At 34.3% G+C, this 24,289-nt stretch overlaps 1 protein-coding gene across 18 annotated transcripts in view; it reads left to right on the top strand.

Moving 5' to 3' along the window:
• The window catches only part of ZNF644 (zinc finger protein 644), a 123,685-nt gene that overhangs the window by 67,332 nt on the left and 32,064 nt on the right, over positions 1 to 24,289 (top strand). For 10 of the 18 annotated variants that reach the window (XR_009345478.1, XR_009345479.1, XM_059137895.1 and 7 more), the window contains 3 exons: positions 10,665 to 13,702; positions 13,882 to 14,487; positions 16,415 to 16,537. The exons of 4 other annotated variants lie outside the window; for them this stretch is intronic. Coding sequence is in view for 11 of the 14 variants with exons in the window: in XM_059137895.1 (XP_058993878.1) it covers positions 10,665 to 13,702; positions 13,882 to 14,487; positions 16,415 to 16,537 (3,767 nt within the window). In the remaining 3 variants the exon portion in view is untranslated. The remainder of the gene's footprint in view (positions 1 to 10,664; positions 13,703 to 13,881; positions 14,488 to 16,414; positions 16,538 to 24,289) is intronic. 4 more of the 18 variants (XR_009345480.1, XM_059137905.1, XM_059137903.1 and 1 more) reach the window with 1 other exon arrangement.

The raw sequence follows: 24,289 nt of genomic DNA, 5'->3' as shown, positions 1-24,289 counted from the left end.
TGTGTTTGGACTTCTCTGCTTTTTCTTTTCTCTTTGATGTCTTCTGTTGTTACTTTTTATTTTAATTTAATCAATCAAATTTTCTTTACTTTTTAACTCTACAGATTTGAAATTTATATATCTTATTTCACTATCATATTTGGGCACCCTTAGCATTTTAATACATTTTTTAAAAGATTTTCTTTGAATCAGTGTCCACTAGTCTAACCTTCCATGGTGAAATCTTTTGGGCTTCTTAGTTTCTGTATTATTATATACAATATAACTCTCTTTTCATAGTAATCCTTTTGAACAATTATTAATAGTTACTACATTTAGTTGCCTTTTTCAGTAGTTTAATTGCTTACTAATGTTTATTGGCTTTTTTAAAAGATTTCATTTATTTGACAGAGAGAGAAAGCACAAGCGGGGAAAAGCAGGCTCTTTATAGAGCTGGGAGCTTGTAGGGCTTGATCCCAGGACCCTGGGGTCATGACCTGAGCCCAAGGCAGATGCTTAACTAACTGAGCCACCCAGGCACCCCTATTTATTGATTCTTGTGTCTTTCTTTTTATGTATTCTTGTTTCTGTGCTGGAGAATTACTCTATGAATGGATGATAAACTTTTGGAATCCTTGCTTGTCCAAAATGTCTATATTCTGTTGTTATGCTTGAGTGGTACTTTAGCTAGTTATTGGATTCTGGGTTGAAAAGTATTTTTACATCTTTCACCATGATGCTGGCAAAGAATTTTAAGACTGTGGGGAAAACAGGCATTCTTACACATTGGAGGTAGATTGACATATTGATAGAAATTTGGGGAATGATTTGGAAATGTGTAGTAAACAAAAATACACATGGGACTTTGAAAAATCTATATCACTGAAATAAAAACACTACTATAAGGCTATCTATGCAGGGTTATTTATGGTAGCATGTATATTATATAATCCCACTTCTATAAAGAAAATCAGAAAACAAACATGTTATATGTTTGTATGAATAAGAAAAAGGAATAGAAGGATACACCAGACTATTACCACATTGGTAACTGAAGTAGGAGAGAGTGGAAAACATAGATGAGATAATGTATTCAGACAGATTTTATTTATTTATTTACTTAGGTTTAAATGTTGGCTATTTATAAGACTGTACTCCTTTGACAGAGAGATACACAGTGGGAGAGGGAAAAACAGGCCTCCCAGAGCAGGGAGCCCAATGTGGGATTCAATACCTAAAATCTGATGACACTGCTAATGAAGAATTGTTATTGTTTTTTAGGTAGTCTAGTTTTTGTTTTTATCTTGTTTTCTGGAAGTGAGTAGAATTCTACCTTTTATTCTTAAAGTTCTGAAATTTTCCCAGGACTTGTCAAGAAGTGTATTTTTTTTCTTCATCCACTGAGCACTGTTTGGGCCCTGTTAATCTAAAGACTTCTGTATTTTTTGAGCTCTGAAATATTTTCTATTGTGTCCTCTTCTTTAGTCCCCTGGGCTTTGTTTTATTTTGCTTTTTCCTATAATTCCTACTTGGTATAATCTGGGGATCTGAATTTCATGGTTTTTTTTTACTCCCTTTTTAAAGAAGTTTTTGTAAGAATACCCTATTTCATCAACCATATTCACTCTGCTTTTCAGCCACCCACTGAGAGTTCTTTTGTTGTTATTGTTGTTGCTGTGTAGTCATTTTTTATTTCAAAGTTCTTTGGCACCCTCTTGCTCAGAGCATATTATACTTCTTAAAACACAATAGTTTATAGAATTTGAGGATCTTAAGTATATTTACTTTTTGTTCTTCTAGTGATTAACCTTATAATTCTGATGAACTCTTAAGTTTATACATTATTTCATACACTTAACATAATAATTTTAGCCATTTTCAAGACACACCTCTCCCTCACATTCAGCCTTTTGGAAAAACTTGTGAGATGGTAGGTGAGTGGTGAACTTAGAGACCCTGTGCTATTACACTTGAATATTATGTGCTCTGTATAAAATTCTATACTCAAAATAATTTTAACCCCGAATTCTGATGTTATTGTACCCTTGACATAATACTTAACTCTTGACAGTGAAAAATCGGTTGCTTTTCTGATTCGTATTTTTTGGTATAAAATCTTTTTTTAATTTTTTTAGATTGTATTTATTTATTTGACAGAGAGAGAGATCACAAGTAGCAGAGCGGCAGACAGAAAGAGAGGGAGAAGCAGACTCCGCACTGAGCAGAGAGCCCAATGTGGGGCTCAATCTCAGGACCCTGAGTTCGTGACCAGAGCTGAAGACAGAGGGTTAACCCACTGAGCAACCCAGGTGCCCCTGTTTTTGTTTGTTTTATTTGGGATCGCCCTCTCCATCCTTTCCAGCAGTCCTCATCTGTGACTCTTCTAGTTTATGGTTTTAACCACCTTGGTATGTCTCTCTGTTCTAGTTCATCTGCTTTCATTACGTTGACATTTTATGAGAGACAAAAATTAAATTCATGTCCTAATGGACCCTAAGGAATCAAACTCTTAAATCCTGAGTGGCCACTTCATGTCCTTTTTCCTTGGAGCACTGGTCAAGCACTGTAATTCCCCTCTTTATTGCTTATTGAATTACTGAAGCTCTGCTTTATCCCCACAAGAGTGTTATTCTTACAGCCCCAGCAAGTCCTAAGATGTGTTTCTTCTGATGGTTTAGCTTCTGCCCATTTATCTTAGCAGTGGTTTTAAGGTACCAGGTATCTCTTCCCAGAATAAATTTCTGCTTGTAAGGGCCTCCTTCATCAGTAGGAGCAATGTACAAATTTACTGTCATCATTCCATAAATGAAACAAGTTTATGGTAGGGTTATAGGGAATTAACATTCCCTATATTAGTGAGTAATTACTAAATACCAGGCCTGTTGCTGCATGTTTTATATTGTCTTATTTAATCCTCACAGTCCTCTTAGTAGGTTTCATATATACTTTATTGATGAAACAACTGAACTTTAAGAAACGTGGAAGTAACTTTGCCGCAAGGTGGAAGTTGTGGAGCCATTTTTCAAACTCCGGCATGTCTGACACCAAAGAGTGATTCTCCTGGCTCAGTACACTATAAAATTTAGTTAGACTCTCATTTTCTGAGGCTTTTCTTATCCATGGTATTTTGTAGAACCTTCTATTTCCTCTGAACCATAAAAAGTATAATCCATATTACTCTCTGGGGACATAATTTATTGCCTTTTACTGACAAGTAGTTTTTTATACTATGTGTATTATACTATACACTATACATAAGTGTCCTATATATAGTCTTCCTTAATTAGATAGATAGCAATACAGTAAGAAAAAAAATTGACAGCAATAACATTTGATTAATCTTAATAATTAAAATTTTCCCTGAAATAATCTCAAATTATTATTATTATTATTTTATTTATTTATTTTTTTGACAGAGAGCGATCACAAGTAGGCAGGCGGCGGGGGGTGGGAAGCAGGCTCCCTGCTGAGCAGAGAGCCTGATGCGGGGCTCAATCCCAGGACCCTGAGACCATGACCTGAGCCAAAGACAGAGGCTTAACCCACTGAGCCACCCAGGCACCCCTAATCTCAATTATGCTTTAGTCACCTTTTATAAAACAATAATATACTATTCATAACATTTTGGCATTATGGATATTGAATAAATTGGAAATCATGGGTTCTGTAAGTTTCTTCTGGTTCAACAACTGCTACTTTTGACCTTGCCATCTTTCTCTCTTCATAGGAGTAAAGTAAAAGGAAATTCTTCACACTTGTTTGAATAGAGCCATTTACGTTTGATTATTAGTAATAAGTAATTGCATTTTCTAAATATTAGATAATATTTTCTTTAACATTTTGGAGAAATTTTGTTATTATTTATATTCACAATAAATAAATGTCTTTGGTTTTATACATGAAACTCCAGAATTGAACATGTAGTAAGGAAAACTTGTTAAATCAGAAAAATGTCATGGCCAGTTTGTGATTTGCCATACCAAAATATGTTCTTTTTGTTTTTTTAAGACATTGGTGCAAGAGAGGTACATCTTTCTGCATATTTTGTTTTAAGGAAAGCAGATTTCTTGTATTTGAATTTTTACCATCCTAAGTGAAGATTATTGTAGAATATTGATTACTTTGGAATATTTTTATTAGAAGATAATTGTATTTGGGGGGCTGATTTTAGAGAAAGAAGAAAAGGTAAGTTGAGTAAATGGTATCAGTAAGAGTTCAGATTTAATGAAAATACTTTATAGAAAGTAAAACTTCTGGTAGTGTTTCATTTTTCTAGTTCTTAGAGTGTCAGACTTTCCCATCTATATATAAGTTTGAATTTACCTACTGGAGTTTAAATGTACATAATACAGGTAAAAGGCTAAATAGTCATTACAGATTATTACAGAATTGCAGAAGTTTTCTTTTTACAATCTTAGTCCCTTTCAATAAAATTAAATTATAATTCAGTTACAGAATTTATTCTCTCGACCTCATAATGTTCAAGTTTACTTCTCTGACCATAAATAGCTTTGTACTTTATAAATATGACTAATATGTGATTACTATATGAATTAATGGAACTTTAGTAATAAGAGTTTAACTGTAAAATCTACAAAAGTTTTTCAAAAATGTATAAACAGTTGAATATGTGAGGTTTTGAGTTTGAAAGAGCAAAATTATTGAGTATTAGAAGGAGACATCTGTTATGTTTCAGGCAGTCTTTTGATGCCAGATTATCTCTTATACTTTTGTGGGCAATTTCTTCAAAGCCCAATTGTTTGAGTTTGCAGTAAGTCACTAACTTTGATGTGCATATTCTAATGGACCATTGTCCTGTGAAATCAGACAAGGTTGGGGCAGAAGTTTCATCTGCAACACTTTGAACATTATTATTTTTAAGTTCTTGAGCAAATTCCTAGTCTTTCCTGAAAACCATTGGCAAACAGACATCTAACGTTGATGCTGATTTTGTTCTTAAGAACTTCTTTTGTCATATTTCCTTATCTCTTGCCAATTATTGTCAGATGTGTAGGCACAGTAATTTCTCAATGATGAAATCTCTTTGTCCTTCACAATTATTTCAGCTTTCAAGCAGTTCATTCCAAATGCATATATAATATTTATATCACCACTTTAGGTGTTACTATTATCTCTATTTTCACTTTAATTATGTTTGGTCTTCCAAGGACTTTTAACACTTACACTTCTTTTGCATTTATTGGACACAATGGGTTTATGTTTATAAAATATCTCAAAACTCTAAGCAAAAAGAGCAAACTGATCAAATGACACTAGAAGACCCAAGGTAAAATAAGAATTAATCGTAGTTAATAATCTGTTGGTGGAGTGTAGAGTTGACACTACCTTTGGAGTGACACATTTATGATTTATGTTAATTATATAATTATTTTCAAATGTTTGCTGTGTTTGAAAAATATATAAAGAGGTTATCACTCATTTTATTTTTAAAAAAATTGCATGAATTGTTATTGTTGAAGTAGTGCATATGTACATTATTTACCCTAACAAAGCTCTGATTATCACTTAACATTTTTCTCTAAGTTTTTTTATTTATTTGAGAGAGAGAGAGGGAGAGAGCATAAGCAGGAGTGAGGGGGAGCACAGAGGGAGAAGCAGACCCCCTGCGGAGTTGGGGAGCCTACATGAGGCTTGATTCCAGGACCCTGAGATTGTGACCTGAACTGAAGTTGGGTGCTTAACCGACTGAGCCATCCAGGTGTCCCAGTGATCAGTTATCTTGTTCTGACTGTATGAAAGCATAAACAATGCAATAAGCTGTCATTCCATGCTGAATATAATATAGCATTCTCCTTTGGTTGCAACTGTAATTTATTGCCTTACCTCTTAAAAATACAAAGCTCTTCATTTAGTGACTATCCATTTGTTTTTTTGAATACTCTTACTTCACATTATTGTATAATTTTGTCAGGTTGCTAAAGTTAGGCCTTTGCAGTTCCCCACCACCTTTTGTCCTTCTTGTAGTTACCTGCTTCTTGAGGTGTCAGATTATGTTAAGTATTTAGTATACTTAGCAGTAAGGATAACTTTATGTTAATTAGGTGTTTATGATTTAGTACCTTACTATTTTTAACATTTTCCTACTAAATAATGAAGATAATTCATGGCATTAGGAATGAAACTACTCAACAAGTTCATTGTAATTTGATGGTAGGTGGTAAAATTAACATAAAGATCATTGGTTTGTAATGGTAGTATTGCATGCTGCCTGGGAAGAAAGCATTATGTGTACCCAATGTATTCTTGCTTTATTTTTCCTGTTCATTATTTATGTATTTTCTATTTATTTGAGCTCATTGACTTTTTTTTTTTATATTACCAATAGGAAAAACCCCTTTATGTAGTTTTCATGATTGCAGATAGTTCTGTGGCCTCGATCTGTTAGTCATTTAGTACCATATCATTGTTCAAGAATCAGCTTATCAACATATTATAATTTAACTAAGGGATTATTTCAAGTAATTATGAATTTAGAGGATCTTTTTAAAGTCCTATAGTATAATTTTCACTTCATTTTTAGCTCATTATTTCAAGTAATGTTACGTGTTAATAATGTAATAACCAAAAATTTAACATATATAGTCCATATCAGAGAGGATGTTAGAAATCATCTTATCCAATCGCCAGCGCCTTATTACCTTCTACAGTTCCTGGCAGTAATCTAAACTGCTGAGCCATTCACTTCACTATTGTGTAAGACAACCCTTTGTAATAGGTTAACTGTTTCCTGTTTTTGGTTTATTTAATCTTGAGATGAAATCCATCTTTGTGATTCAGACACATCGATCATATCTTTTATATGCCACACCTTTGAACGTTTGAAGATTGATAATTGTATTGGCTAATTGCTAGGCTAAGCGTACCAAGTTTTCTCTTTATTTCATCATGTGGCATGCTGGATACTCTTACGAATTTCTGTATTTTTTTAGTATTTTCTCTCAATGATATCCGGAGTAGGATACTGCCTAGATGATATGGTTAAATAGTATACTCTGTCTTCACTTGAATTATATATTAGGTGAGGCTTGCATTTATATATTTGTACACTGTGTACATATATATAGACTTAAATATCACAGTAATTATACATATAGTATTTCAGTTAATTAAGATTTGTTTTGCAATTAGAATGACAGTTGTGAATGTTTTTCTCTTCTTGACCCAATCTTATATATGACTAACTGAAGTTGTCATGTGTTCTCAAGGATAATTTAAATGAACTTGGGGTTTGTGAAAATCTGACAGATCTTAACTGTAACTCAGCTAGTAGGCAGCATTATAATTTATTTATAGGTTTGTAATATAGCTATTAATGAGCTAATGTGTAATGAGGGCAAATTGTATTATATTTTTGTGTGAAATTATACTACATGACAAAGGTTGATATTATGTAATAAGTGCCCACAAAATATTAACCTACTAGCAATAAATACAATTAATAATGTACATAAAAGAATGAAATTAAGCTAATTTTCTATAAAAAATTATTCATGAACAGAAAGTGGACAGCATAGATTTGGTGACAGGAAGGTTGTATCTAATCTGAATTACTGAGTGACCTAGGAAGCTTGCTCAGAGGGATTACAGAATAATTATGTTAATATGCAATTATCACCTCATTTCTTCTATAGTAACCTCAAGATGTAGTGTAGTGAGGGTGTTATAGCAAGTGCTGATAGTTTGCAAAAATACTGATGTTTGAAATTTCTAAGACAATAAGTCTAGCTTGAGGCATAAAAGTGATGATCTGTCATCTTGAAGACAGATCTGACCTTTGTACTCTTTTTTTTTTTTTTTAATGCTCATAGTATATAACTACAGGCAGTTATAGCTGTAGAACTCATTATGATTTTCAAGAAACTGAAATATGTTTTATGTAGATTTAAAGTTCCATTTACAGCTTTTTATAAAGTGTGTGAATTTTTTAAGGAATATTTTAAAATTCATTTAAAAGAAAAATTCTATGATTACATGGAGGAGGATAAAGTAAAAGTATCTAAGTATTTTATTAAAATATCCTAATTGAGATAGCAGAGTCACTGAAATTTAAGGAGTCAAAGCAATATAACATTGGTTTGATTATTTTAATTTATTAGTTTCCCTTTTTTTAACTTAATAATGTCTACCCTCACATATGTCCCCCACTTAGTTCTGTTAACATAAACTGGTGTTGATGGCTCTGTTACATATGTTTAACTACATAAAGATAGTTGGAAAAACTATTTGTAAGTCTGAAATTAACTTGTAGGTTAAATGCTTTCTTGCTTATGTGCCACATAACCATCCATGAATGTAGGGAAATAATTTTTGATGTCAAAGTTCTAGATCCATTATTCACTGCAAAGTATTTTGATGGTTCAGTGTTCTGCATTATATCTCAATGAAACAGCTATAAGTTTTGAATATGCTTAAGAAAAAATGTGTTTTTAACATTTTTTAGTTAAGATATACTCTGAAAACTAGGAAAAGATTTTTATTGTTGCTAAGATACTAGCTAGGAGCCATTTCTTATTGCATACTTTTTAACTGATGGGATACATTTTTAATATTAATGTGCTAATAAATATTCTGAAAAAATATTTTTGAGTAGAGGTAATCATTAATTTGGGGACAGATAAGGTACATTTCTTTAGGTGTGAAGGAGAACTTTGTTAAAGACTTCATTTTATATTTTAACAGTATTTAATTTGATCTTTTGTTTTTCCTTCTGCTAGATGTATTTTATAGACAGAAGATGTCATATACATATATTCTTACTATGTTTCTGAGCAAACCAGTTTGGTATCTTTAGAATTTGAACTTTTGGATGGCTCCTATAAAGCCATTCTGGTAATGAGAATGCAGTCTCCAAGCAGACATGATATTCTCATAGTTTGTCACCCTGCTGTTCAGGGGGTACCAATGAAGTTGCTTTAAATGGGAAGCGTCTGTTCCATCTCTGAACCTCTAACACCAGAACAGATGGGTGGAACATGGAACATAGAAGGTTTTACCTCTGAGGTGGTAACAGTGAAGCCACTCATTAACACTGAATTTACCACTTCGTTAGCAGCATTGCTTCCTGTTGAGAAATACTAATATAGGCTTTCAAATTGACTGAGCATATATTTGTCTACCTCTGTGATGATAATAAATAGGAATACAAAGTAAGTGTCTTGCAGGCTAGTTTTTTAAAAATTCTGTTGTCCACTTCAGATTTGTGAGATCGTTCCTATTTGAACATTTTACTTTTTCTATGTAATTTCATGAGAAATGTCAGGAATGGGTAATAGTTATAGCATTAAGATTTGCTTTTCTTTTCATTGACATTTGCACACTCTTCCCTAACACATGTTTATGTGCTGCCCATTTTTAACTTCTGTGTATGTGATGTAGAGACTCCTGCTGGGTGCTGCATTAGCACCATTTTGGGGTGATATCATTGAATATGATCTTATTGGACGTCTATTTTTATTAATATGGAAGTTTGCCAATCTCAAAACAGAATTCTGAGGCCTAGGAGGGGCAGAAAAATTGTTGGTGTAAATAATAATGCCAAAGACAGATATTTGTTGTATTTGTTTGTAATAGTTGTTGTATTGAAGAACACATCTTGTGGAAAGAGTAAGCTCATACTTAGAAGAGCTTATTCTAAATTGTGAAATAAGAAAGTAATTATAAATAATTCTTTTATTCTTTAACTAGACTTAATGTTTTACAGAGCATATATTTAGTACCATGAAAGATACTAGAAATAATGAACTGTGTATTGAAAATATTTTAATTTCTAAATATCAATTAAGTTCCTCCTGTCTTAAAATAGTGTTATTTATTATACAAATTAAAAATACTGTGAGGGGAAAAATGGGAGACTAGTCTTTATCAGAGAGCAGGAACCTCGTCTGTCTTGTTTACTGTTGGTATTCCCAATAATAAAGCAGTGCCTGGCATGTGGTAAGGGCTCAGTAAATACTTGGAGAATGAATAAACTGTACTTGCCACCTGTACAAAAGGAAAAGTAGTACAGAGTTTTACCCAGCACTTCAGATAGTTCATACCTAGGGTTGCCAAACAGCAGGTTCTTTAAATTGTACTTGAGGATTATTGAACATTTTGAAGGCTTTGCTGTCATTGCTGGGTCAAGAAGTCAGAACTGTGATGGAATTTGCGTTATTTGAATGGAGTGTCTACATTTCATAGGAAGAAAACTGTTTTTCCTCTTGCATACTTTGGCTTTGATTTTGCAGTTGTCTTTTTTATTCATTCAACATGGTAGTGCTTTATTTACCAAATACTGCCTAAGCACCTGTGCCGAGCACTGCGCTAGATTTTAGAGCTATGAGAGGGACTGTGTACAGTATCTGCCCTCAAAGAGCTTACATTCTTCCAAGGAGACAGGCAATTCCAGTATAATTTGGCCAATTCTAATGTTGCTGTTCCCTAGACATTTTGTAGATATGCAATATAGGGTTGCTGTTGCTTAGCATAAGAAAAAAATTAACCTTTGAGATACTTTTAAAGTCTTTCACATTTTTTAAGTGTTTCTTCATTCTTAGAAAATTATTAGGATCTTGTTATAAGCGGTAGAGTTACACTAATAAAAATATGTGCTTTGAACTCTCCGTACATTCTAATAGAATTTTTTCTTTCATGCAAATCTAAATTTTTTTTCTTCCATTTTCTAGACTAAATGTGTTAAATGGGCTTGCCAACAATATGGATGATGTGAAGATAAACACCGATATTACTGGTGCTAAAGAAGAACTCCTAGATAACAACAGTTTTATCTCAGACAAAGAAAGTGGAGTTCATAAACCAAAAGATTGTCAAACATCCTTTCAGATAAATAATACGCTCACTCTGCCTGAAGAACTGTCAAAGGACAAATCTGAAAAAGCCTTAAGTGGAGGCCAGTCTACTCTGTTTATACATGCTGGTGCTCCTACTGTTTCTAGTGAAAATTTTATCTTGCCTAAAGGAGCTGCTGTTAATGGACCAGTTTTACACTCCTCCTTAGCTAAGACTTCCAATATGAATAAAGGCAGCGTTTCATTAACCACTGGACAACCTGTGGATCAGCCAACAACAGAATCTTGTTCAACTTTGAAGGTGGCACCTGATCTTCAACTATCTACACCACAGAAAGCAAGTCAACACCAAGTTTTATTTTTGTTATCAGATGTAGCACATGCTAAAAATCCAACCCATTCCATTAAAAAACTACCTACCTCTGCTTCCGTTGGTTGTGACATTCAGAATTCAGTAGGGAGTAGTATAAAGTCAGAGAGCACTTTAATAAGTCAAGTAGAGGTGGGTGAGGATAGTGATGATTTATTGGTAAAAGATGATTGTGTCGATACATTGACAGGAATTTCCTCAGGTACAGATGAATTTAGGTCAGAAAATGACACAAACTGGGATCCCCAAAAAGAGTTCATTCAGTTTCTTATGACTAATGAAGACACAGTGGATAAAGCTCCAGTTCACTCTAAAGTAGGTCTAGAGAAAAAGAGAAAGCGAAAAATGGATGTAAGCAAGATTACTCGTTATACTGAGGATTGCTTTAGTGATTCTAATTGTATACCCAATAAGTCAAAAATGCTAGAGGTAGACTTTCTGGAACAGAATGAAGAACTACAAGCAATAGACTCACAGAAATATGCATTATCAAAAGTGAAGCCTGAATCAACTGATGAAGACTTGGAATCTGTGGATGCTTTTCAGCATCTAATTTATAACCCAGATAAGTGTGGAGAAGACAGTTCACCTGTTCATAGTAGCACTTTTCTTTCAAATACCTTAAAAAAGAAATGTGAAGAAAGTGATTCCGAGTCACCTGCTACTTTCAGCACTGAAGAGCCATCGTTCTACCCCTGTACAAAGTGCAATGTGAATTTTAGGGAGAAAAAGCACCTCCACAGGCATATGATGTATCATTTAGATGGGAATAGCCACTTTCGCCATCTTAATGTCCCAAGGCCATATGCTTGTAGAGAATGTGGACGGACATTTCGAGATCGTAACTCACTTCTAAAGCATATGATTATTCACCAAGAAAGAAGACAGAAGTTGATGGAGGAAATTCGTGAATTGAAAGAACTTCAGGATGAAGGAAGAAGTGCACGATTACAGTGCCCACAGTGTGTGTTTGGTACCAATTGCCCTAAGACATTTGTGCAGCATGCTAAAACCCATGAAAAAGATAAAAGGTACTACTGTTGTGAAGAGTGTAACTTCATGGCAGTGACAGAAAATGAATTAGAATGCCATCGAGGCATTGCCCATGGAGCAGTGGTAAAATGCCCTATCGTCAGTTCTGATGTAGCCCAGAGAAAAACGCAAAAAAAGACTTTCATGAAAGATTCTATTATAGGATCATCCAAAAAATCAGCCACCTACATATGTAAGATGTGTCCTTTTACTACTTCAGCCAGAAGTATTTTAAAAAAACACATGGAGTACTTGCATTCATCATCATGCATTGATTCATTTGGTAGTCCTCTTGGACTTGATAAAAGAAAAAGTGACATTCTCGAAGAACCTATCGATATTGATAGCACTAAACCATTAATTAAACAGCAGTCAACCACATTTCCAAAGAACTCTGCTTTAAAACAAGATGTAAAGCGAACATTTGGATCATCCTCACAATCAAGTAATTTTTCCAAATTCCATAAGAGACCACACAGGATACAAAAAGCTCGGAAAAGCATTGCCCAGTCAGGTGTAAACGTGTGCAATCAAAACAATTCTCACAAGACTGTTATGATTAAAAGCAGCACTGACCAAAAACCGAAGTATTTCCATCAAGCAGCAAAAGAAAAATCTAATGCCAAGGCAAACAGCAACTATTTATATAGACACAAATATGAAAACTACAGGATGATCAAAAAATCAGGTGAATCATATCCTCTACATTTCAAAAAAGAAGAGCCCAGTTCATTAAATTCTTTACATCTGTTCTCATCATCAGGTAATTCTCACAACAATAGTTTCATTTCAGACCCTCAAAATTCTGACACCAAAAGGCCAGAAAGCTTCAAAGAACATAGGCGTGTAGCTGTAAAGAGAGTAGTTAAGGAGTCTAAGAAGGAAAGTTCTGTTGGAGGAGAAGACTTGGATAGCTATCCAGATTTCTTACATAAAATGACTGTTGTTGTTCTGCAAAAACTTAATTCTGCTGAAAAGAAAGATAGCTATGAAACAGAAGATGAAAGTTCCTGGGATAATGTTGAGCTAGGTGACTACACTACACAGGCTATAGAAGATGAAACCTATAATGATATTAATCAAGAACATGTAAACTTATTCCCGCTGTTTAAAAGCAAGGTGGAAGGTCAAGAGCCCGGAGAAAATGCTACCCTTAGTTATGATCAAAATGATGGCTTTTATTTTGAATATTATGAAGATGCTGGAACTAATAACTTTTTGCATGACATACATGATCCTCAGCATTTAGAAAATGCGGAAACTTCATTGTCAAAGCATAGTTCTGTTTTTCACTGGACTGATTTGTCTCTTGAGAAGAAATCATGTCCTTACTGCCCAGCAACATTTGAAACAGGTGTTGGATTGTCAAATCATGTCCGAGGACATCTTCACAGAGCTGGACTAAGCTATGAAGCCCGACATGTTGTATCACCAGAACAAATAGCCACAAGTGACAAAATGCAACATTTCAAAAGAACTGGCACAGGGACACCTGTTAAGCGAGTTAGAAAAGGTAAGTTCCCATGCGGATAATATGGGTTAATATGTGTGTATTCAAGTTCAAAGGATTCGAAGGTTTTGCTCAAATCTGGTCTTTTTAGAATCATCTAATTTTGTATTTCAGAATTAATTGGCTTTACGATGATCACTTTATAAAAGATTCTGATGTTACTCTTAAAAAATTTTTTTTAGCTATAGAGAAGTCTGAAACCACTTCTGAACACACTTGTCAGCTCTGTGGTGGTTGGTTTGATACTAAAATTGGATTATCGAATCATGTTAGAGGCCATCTGAAAAGACTTGGAAAGACCAAATGGGATGCTCACAAATCTCCAATCTGTGTTTTGAATGAGATGATGCAGAATGAAGAAAAATATGAAAAGATCTTGAAAGCATTGAACAGTCGTCGTATTATTCCCAGACCATTTGTAGCTCAAAAATTTGCATCAAGTGATGACTTTCTGTCTCAAAATGTTATACCTCTTGAAGCATACCGTAATGGCCTAAAGACTGAAGCTTTATCAGTGTCTGCATCAGAAGAAGAAGGGCTGAGTTTCTTAAATGAATACGATGAAACAAAACCAGAACTGCCCAGTGGAAAAAAGAATCAGTCTCTTACACTGATAGAACTGCTTAAAAATAAAAGGATGGGAGAAGAAAGGAATTCTGCTATTTCTCCTCAAAAAATTCATAATCAAACTGCAAGGAAGAGATTTGTTCAGAAGTGTGTTCTTCCATTAAGTGAAGACAGTCCATTGATGTATCAGCCACAAAGGATGGATTTGACTATGCACTCAGGTAAGAGGATGCCTATGACTGTCGTATAGAATTTAAACACAATTTATTATGCTTACTTGTATGGAATATTTGTAGAAAATACTTTCTTAGAATCCTTTTACTTAAGCTGCTTTTTTTGCAGAGCAGAGATTGGTTATACTGTCATTTCTATATAAGTCATCAGTTGATGCTCATCAGCACTGAATTCTCTGTGCCTCATTTCTTGGTCAGAATGTAAGGTGAGAACAAAAACAAATAAAAAGCTGATCTGTAAAAATAAAATTTGCTATGGCTGGGGGATGGTCCTATGGATGGGAGGTCGACGTTGTTCAAAAAGCGTAGCGTTACTGAAATGGCGTACCTGTCCTATATATGCCAGTGCTCCAAGGTGATAATGCGTTGTAAAAGCTGTTGGTTTTCCTTCTGCTCAAACAAATAAACAAACAACCAAAAAATAGACTCTTTAAACTGAATGGATTGGTGTCTGTTGTGTGTTGTGATTAACCCGAAGAAACGTCTCCCTCTCCAATTCCTCATTATATTGTGGGATAGTTTGGTTTTGGAGAACTGTTGTGAGTATAAAGCATTTGTTTGGGGTTTTAGATTTTACAGTGGTGGTCTAAAGGAATAGAACAGATGGTTTAGGTTAGTGCTTGTGCACCATTAGTTTTTCCTTTTCAAAAGAATAATTTGTGTGTGCCAGCAAGTGATGTAGCAGGTAAAATAGAAAATTGTATGTGTTCTTGCTAAGTCTGGCTTATACTTTTAGACTAGAAAAATTTTAAGTGTCTTTGTAGGTTTCTTTTGGAGGTTAAAAATGTTGAAAATGAACTTAGATGGTCTGATAACTTAGCCCTGAGTTGAATGTGTCTAAGGTAAAAGTAACTGGTCAGTGGATTAATAATGAATATAATTATGGTAATGTTGATTTGCTTGCTCTGGCAGACATTGGGATAGCCCAGATATTTGTATGCAGTTTTGATTTAAGGAAAGATTACCTTGTGTTATAAGTGGTCTGCAGAACTATCTTGTATGGGTTTGTGGTTAATAGGGTTCTTTCTTTTGTATGAAGTGAGTCTTTCAAAGTCAAATCTTCAACCTTTTTGAGAAGGAGAAAATGTAAGGAAGGTGTGTTAGCTGTGTTGACTAAGGTGTGGTACACTTAAGAGATGGAAAGTGTATTTGTGGCTGATTATCATAGTTACTGTTGAAGAAACCAATTGAAAGGTGTTGGGGGAGTGAGGATTGTCTTTGAAGTTAGGAGTTTCTTATTGTTTCAACATGTTTTCTTTCCTGTGATGACTAAGATGTTAGCTTGTTGATCATTTATTTAGCACAAAGATTTTAGCAAAAGACTTCAAATCATTAACTTTCATTATTGATTGCGCATTCAGAGTAATGAACATAAAATGCCCTGAATAAAATGTTATGTCTAACAGCTGCTCAATGGTGTGTTTTACCACCTTTTCTCCCAGCCTTCATCAGAAAGCCTAATTTAGTATTGAGCCTTTTACGGCTTTGTGGGTAAAACGCTTTAATTACCACTTTGTCAACTAGACTTTTTAATTCTTTTTATTGGTAATGTTGTAAGCTTTGAAACTTCTCAACTGAACTGTGCTCTTCAAATCACAGGATTGTATTTTAGGTTTAGGAAATGATCTGCGTAACACAGAAATCTGCAAGAAAGTGATAATAGGTGTTAAATCCAGAGGAGCTCAGAGGTTCATGGCACTCCTCTTCCACATTTCCAAAGAGCATGGGTTGGCTCTAAATACTAACAACAAACTAATCATAGTTAACTTAATTCCCCCTCCTTATTTTAAGTTAAGCTAATTCAATGAACGTTTTTAAAACCATCCTTATTGTGGTACTTTTCTTCACGCTTTTAGCTAAGAAAATTTCACTTTTTGAAGTGAGAACTGGATTATAGTTTTCTTTTGAATGATAGGTATGCCTGTGAAGCTTAGAACATGTGTGCATTGCAATACGACGTTTACAAGTGCTGTTAGCCTGTCCAACCACTTACGCGCTTATGCACGAAAGAAGAGTGCTGGACTTTTGACTGGTACAGGTATGTTTGAACAGATAACACAGCAAGTCTGCTTGGTACAGTACACTTTTTTTCTCACCAGACTGGTGCTAGTTCAGATGATATTTATAGCTTTCTTTGGTAAGCACAGTTGAGACTGAATATACATTAAATTTCAGCAACTTGTAAACTGTTAGATATAGTTTTAAGGAAGTTATCCTTTTTCATTAGGCTCTTATCGACTTGATTTAGGGGAAAAGAAAACCAACAGAGGTGTGAAACTTTTGAGTCTACAGAACTCCCATTGATTTTTAAATTATACAATTTTTGATTTTTAAAATTTATTTTTGTTAGTGGATTCCAGTAAGGCACCTCTCTTTGGTAAAACAGATTGTAGTTCTAGCTTGAGAAAATGCTTTATTAGGAAAGGAAATTATTGTGAAATTTCAAATATGTAGGTTAATTAGAAAACTAAGCAAAACTTAAGGAATTTTCATTAGTTTATAGATCAGGTCTTTAAAGAGACAAGCCTTAATAATGGCCCATGTTGACAACTGAATAGATTTTTCTTTTAGTGCTCCTAAATGATGTTTAGGATTAATAAATACAGCCAAGCACATAAATGTTAACATGCACATTTCTGTGTTATTTTTGGTTGGTTAGCCCAACCTTGCAGATAACCTCTTCATATTGCTAGCCTGTGAAGAATTTCATTAACTTACTCACGTGTAATACTGCTTCTTACCCTACAAAATGCCTTGCTCTTTTCATTTGTAGCCTTTCAAGCTACCCTGCTTTAGCAAATCCCATTTCACTCACGTCTTAAAATATACCCTCTTTCCTAAATATATCCACATAAATCCTTTTGACTAAAATTCTCCTTCCAATCTCTTTATTTCTCTTGCTCTTTGAGATCACTGCCTTCTGCTTTCTTCTAGTTGTTGTTTTCCCAACTTTTTCGTTCTTCCTCATGTCTTTCTATGGCTTATATCCAATATGTTCTTGCTACCAAAGAAACACTTGTATTCATACTAATGTCTTTCTTTCTTCTGCTTCTTTGCTTTATCCTTTGACTTGATATACAAATGACCAGGGATGACCATTGACTGTATTAAAAAGGATAGAGTGAGTTTTACTTTACTGGATTATAACCTCTTACTATGAAATTTTAGTTTTTGTGAGATTACACCTACCTTCATCAGCCTTGGAAGGTGATTGCTGACATTAGAAGCAGGGAGGCAGTAAAAATAAAAGACTGTGGAAACAGAAATTCATCATTGTTATAATAATCACTAACTTTTATCGAACATTTACTATGTGTCAGGCACTGTGCTGTGCAATTTTCATGCGTAATATATAGCTTCACAACCACCGTATGAGATGTGGGTACAATAATTTTACAGGACACTGGGGCTTAGAGAACTTAAGCAAGTTACCCAAACTTATGTAGTTATTAATAGCAAAGTTGAAAAATCAAGACTTTCTTACCCTAGACCTCTGTTTGTAATCACTATTGTCTGCCACGTATAGAACATAAGTAATTGGAAATCCTAAAATGAAGTTCACTTTAAGGTGGGGAGCATTCTGCTGAAGACTGAATAAATAAGAGTCTTAGAAAGAACAGGGACCCAAGAAACAGGCCTGGAGTAGATTTTAGAGGACTTGAGAGAAATGTTTCAGTCTGACTATTCAGACAGATGATTGCAAATACTCAATGAGGTACATCTCTCCAGTATGCCATTAAAAAATGGCTTTACCTCATCTGAAAATCTTTCAAAATGTAGGATTAATTATTTATAAATAACTGAGCATAACCCTCCACTGACCAAGGGTGCATTCTCAAAAATACTTTATTATCTAAAAAATGTCATTATTAAAGGAAAAAAGTAATATAGGATGAATGGGGATATATTTCTTTGGGCATCAAGAAAAAAAGAGGATATTACTTTTTTTAAAAGATTTTATTGATTTATTTGACAAACAGAGATCACAAATAGGCAGAGAGGCAGTCAGAGAGAGAGGGAGAAGCAGGCTTCTCGCTGAGCAGAGACACCCACCCCCCCACCCCCGATGCGGGACTTAACTCCAGGACCCTGAGATCATGACCTGAGCCAAAGGTAGAGGCTTTAACCCACTGAGCCACTCAGGCACCCCGAGGATACTAGTTTTTAAAGAACTTTAATATTAACCAAAATGTCAGAAGTATTAGAAAATATAAATTGTGCATTTGGCAGTCCTAAGGCAAAGAGAAAGGAAATGAAAACCTGAAGAAAGTCTAAGATGGTATTTTTCACAGCGCACACCTACTTTTAAGAAAAACTTTAAAATGCATGCGCCCCCCCCCTTTTTTTTTAAGAAATTCTGATACTTTCCTCTTGATTTTTGAAAGCTTCTTGACCAGTAGAGCTACATGGAATATGTATTTGCTACTTCCTTATGCCTACTAAGAAGTTTTTTTTTTATCAGCTTTAGTGACATTTTTCATTTTCCAAGTGGGAAAATGTTCCCAGTTCCCAAGTGGGAACATTGTATTTTATATTTATAAATTCCACGTGCCTATTTTCTTTCCCCGTATCAGTTTCATGGTTTAAGTCCGTGGTCCCAACCTTTAGTTTCTGGAGAGTTCCACTGGATTGTTATAAGGGATTCATCAATTCATATAACTAGCAAGCATTATTTTTCAAGAATATATTGATGATGTTTTAATGAAAGAAATACAAAATTGTGTTTAAAAAACCTTACCTTAATCCAAGTAGATTATAAAGCTGAAACAATGTAAGAAAATATGTAGGACTAAAGCCTCCATAAGAATGTCTGGTACTTAATTCAAGTAGTCTTCATTCATGTGGATGTGGCCTCCTCTTGAAGAAAAAGCTTAGGTATCCCTAGAGTAAATGCTAGCAGTCTGCAGTCTTCGGTCTGGTCTGCATGGTTATCTAGGATAGAACAAATCCATAAGCCGCCTCTTCTATGGGAACTAGCAGTCTGTTGAGGGAGGTAAATATTCTACCTAGCCTGGATAGACCAAAAAGGATGCTCCTCTGCTTCCCCAAATAGCTATTTACTTGAGAACTCACATAATTCTGATGTGATAGTTCTCAATCTTTTTTGGGTCATTGACCTCTTTGAGAATTATGAAAGCTGTGGGCCCCATCCCAGAAACATGTACTTATTCAGCCACAGATAAAAAGTTTTCTGTACACAAGTTTTGTATCTCTTGAAGGTTATCATCTGTAGACCCTTCTTCCTCTGGTGGAGAGCTGAGAAAGAGGAGATGACAAAAGAAAAATGAAGTAGAAAGGACACAGAACTAGGTATCAGGAACCCTAAGAAATCCTTTGTTTTTTTTTAATATGAGTTAGAAAATACTTAAAATGCCAGAACTGTGTAACATCATAATTAATTTATATGGTCACAAATATAAATTAAAATATAATATGCTTCATAATTTTAGTAAAAGGACATGATGAGTAATAAAGGAAGAAAGCTTAGAATTGAAGACATGGAAGGGTAGCCATACTTGGGACAGAGTTAAACTGTCAAAAAAGAATAGACTTCATTTTGCCCAGAACTGATCCAATTTATAACCCATAGAGCAGGTTCAAATAATTTATATAATAATCCGTGCAATTGTGGATAATCATTTATGAAGCATTTTTTTTAACTTTTTTTAAAATGGATTTTTTTGTCTAAAGAGAACAGTGCCAAAGGGTTTACTTTATTGTAAATTCAAGGCATACTTCTAAATAGGAATTTATTACAGTTAAGATAGACTACACTCTTAGTAAAATTATTTTTCAGGTTTTGTTCTCTTTAGATTAACTGCTCATGTAAATTTTTTCTGGTTAATTTTTTCTACAATGTAATAAGAACATTACATAATTTTCATTAAGAATCAGAAATTTTATGTAGCTTTTATTAAATGCTTTTAGACTTTTAATTTTACTATTGACTTTTTTGTTTAATATTTAAATTAAATGATATCCTTTTTATACTGGCAGTATTAAAAGCATTACTAAGTTATTAATACAGTGACTGTACACACTGGGTTAGCTCTGTTGTTCCAACCAAGTAATTGAAAAGTACCTCTTTTCATAAGTGTCTGGGATTGGACAATAAATTATATGATCACCTTGTTATTAAAGTTTCTAAAATATTTAAAATTATTTAAGGCAGAGTATATTCTATCAATGCCATTAAAAAGAACCAAAAAAGAAAAATATTTTGAGAACAAAGTAAGAGTGAATTCTAACAGGTAAAGAGAAGGAAATAATTGAAGTCTGAGTAGGTTGTTGTGAAAGGAAATGTATCAGTAAGGTAAATGCATGTTTGCACTATGCTTTCCTGTGGTATAGAGCCATGTTATCTCTTGGAAAGAAGAAAGAGTAACAGTGGTGTTCAGCACTTTTATTGGAGCTCCATTTTTACATCTGTACATACAAACCCATATTAATACACATACTCATTTGTTCATTCATTATTCACCCGAATTGAATGTGATGTACTCTGATATTTCTATTTTATTCTTTTTCATTAAAAATAATGCTAGTCATGACCCAGTAAATTGATTTACTACCTACTAAGAAGTTACTATCCACAGGTTGAAAACACTCCCCTTAAGTAACTTTTTCTCTTAGGGACTAGTACTGACCAGAATCAACAATAGTAACATTTAAGAAATCACAATACTACTTCTATGGCAACAAGTAATTTTTCTTTACTCTTTGTATTCAAATGTTTATCTGTAGATCATATTTTTAAAATAAAATGCTGGCCTCCGATATTTAAAGTAAATTGGAGATTTCTAGTTACTTAAAATGAATGCAAGAAAAACTTTTTTTTTTTTCTTTTTAAGAAGGGGTGGGGCAGAGGGAAAGGGAAAGAGAGAAGGCCAAGTAGGTTGCACATGTCCAACGCAGAGCCCAACACAGGGGTTGATCCCACAACCCGGGGTTGATCCCACAACCCTGAGATGATGACCAGAGCCAAAACCAAAAGTTGAATAATTAACTGACTTAGCCACCCAGGTGCCCCTGAAAACATTTTTATATGCAAATATATTTGGGGGAAGGGCTTCATTTCATTACCTTCAGAATACTTCCATGACATTTTAGAAGTAATGGAGGATTATTGCTATTCTACACCAATAGACTCACCACCATCATAATTAATAAACAACTTCCAATGAGAAAAAGAGAACTTAAAAATTGATACTAGAAAGTCTTTCAGTCAATACCACCAGTGCAATATATCTACATTCTTTTTTTAGTAAAGTCAGTGTTTTATTTTTCATACCATCCACTTTTAAGTGGATTAGTAGATTGTGTGTTACTTAATAGGGTCTTTTGACTGTTTTCAGCTTTAATATAATTGGCCATAGAGGCTAACAACAAGTGCTAATGAATGTGTAACACAGTGCCAGGTGCTGAGTGTGTGGATAAGCCACCAGAAAGTAATTCTTCTATTGTGGAAAGTGCTATAGGAACACTTTTCTCCTGTGGTGGAAAGGAAAAAATAGTATTGTGAAAGCTCAAGATGGCATTAAATTATTTGACTTTTTGTGAGTATCTCTGCAATTTTTAAAAAAATTATTATATTGCATCATGAGGAAATTGAATGTTTTTGTAGTGATTCATTCCACCAGAAAGAGTAGTAGAAACAGAACATTTTTTTATCTTATGATGATCAAACTTTAAAGGAGCAAACTAGCTTTTAGTTAAAGCAGATACCTTTGTAATTACTCTAGACTAGGCTATATGGAGGATACAGGAGAAGTATGAAAACATGTCCCTGTTATCAGAGAACTTAGGAGAGCATATGGGCAACACATATAAAACTATCAAAATTAGAGCTATGCAAGATAATATACAAGTGAATGGAAGTAAAGTATATGTGCTGTAGGAGATAAAGGTGTTTATTTTACTTTAGGCTTTTTGAGGGGAGCTGGGAATTAAGTTGTGTTCTTTTTTCCTGCTCTCACAATTTGTCTCAATTTTAAATAGAGCCTTCAAAAAGAAGGAAAAGGAAAAGTAGTTCATGTTGCTATGTTTCTTGTCATTATGTTTAAAGTGAGAAATTAAAACTGGTAGTCAGAAAATTTTCATTCTTTAAACGAAATTTTTCGTTACTATATCGTATACCAGGACAGTGCTAGCTCTGAGGCTGTAAAGACCCTATACTTGAGCTGCATAAACATACTCATGATCCTGGGGGATAAGTACAACTGCACTAACATGGACAACTTGATAAGGTTTCAACTAGACCCTAGACTTGATGGATGAGTAGTTTTAGGAGGAAGAGATGAAATAGAACATTCTAGGTAGAGCGAAGGACATAGCTTAGGCACAAAGGGATGAAATTTTGAGTTCAGGAGGTGCTGGAAGATTGAATTACAGGTTTTTGGGAACATAGTAATGAAAGAAAGGTGGGGTTGACGCTTTTGAATCCTTGCTAAAAATTTTAGGAAGTCATGGAAGGATTTTTTAAAATAGGGGAATAATGTGGTCAAACTTGTATTTTAAAGTTATCCCTGATAAAGTGGACAATAGGTTTCTGTATTTTCTTGGCTCTAACTTACCTCTGGAGTACTGTTCCTCATTAAAAGTGCATGTCTCTATATATTTGCACAATAACATACCATCATTAAACATTAGCACATTGAATTGTTCAAGTAGAATAAATTTTCCAGGTATTCAAAGACTAGTGTCACACTTAATTTTATCCTAACCATTTTGATGATGTTTCTAAAATGTTCTTATTTCTGCCTTATGAAACTGTAGACTGACTATAATTTAATCATTTGGTAAGTAAGAGTCACCCTTATGTATTATAATACCAGCAAGAAATGCACTGTTTGCCCACAATACTAAAAATTGATTGTCTGATTTATTCACTAATTCAACAAGCAATTTTTTCAGTTCCTGCTTGGTTTATGCATTGCGCTAGTAAGTACTGCAGAGATAAATTGGATCTTATAGTACAAGCACATTATACATAACTGTAATACAGGACAAATTTTAAGGGCCATTGGAGAGGTACACCTCTCCTCATGATACACTGTGGAAGTTCAGAGGAGGAGGGAAGGTACTTTTAGCTGGACCAGGACCTGGCAAAGCTTTTGGAAGTAACATTTGATTTGGACCCTGAGGATATCTAATTGAAATGGAAATAGGCATCAGGGTAGGGAAGAAGCTTACCTATAGGAGGGAGCAACTTGGGACAGTGGGAAGTTTATTGAAAATATGAGGAAGTAGGAGGTAGAGATGGACGGATAAAGGATATGGAATGCTAATCTCTGGTGAGGGAATTAACTTTTGTAGTAAGGAAAAAGTGAAATTTTGTGGGGGCTTGGGGGATTTTTTGTTTGTTTTTGTTTTTAAGAATTTGAGAAAAGTTAAAGGATTTGCTGGGGAGGTGGAGAAATTGTAGGTGAGGTCATTTTAGGAGTCCTGAAGCAGGACAATGACTATGAATGTAAAGGAAAGGTAATAAATATTATGGAAGTAGGTAAGAATTCGGCAGATTAGTTAAAGGTGGAAGAATAAGAGGACAGAGATAGAGATGACTCAGATTTTAAATCATGTTGCCGGGAAGATGGTTATACCAGTCAGTATAAAAATAGTTAATGAATCTGCTACCTTGGTGTTTCTAAGCAAAGGGTAGACTTCATTGCTTATCCAGCAATAGGTTATCATCTAGCTATTCACTGTAACAGAGCAAATAACCACACTTATTCAGTCAGTAAATTTGTATTTCGGAGAGTGGAACTCTGAAGAGTTTTGTACCATTGTAGTC

Source organism: Mustela lutreola, chromosome 10, assembly GCF_030435805.1.
Source record: "Mustela lutreola isolate mMusLut2 chromosome 10, mMusLut2.pri, whole genome shotgun sequence".
NCBI lineage: Eukaryota > Metazoa > Chordata > Mammalia > Carnivora > Mustelidae > Mustela > Mustela lutreola.
This window is presented reverse-complemented; position numbering and strand designations above follow the sequence as displayed.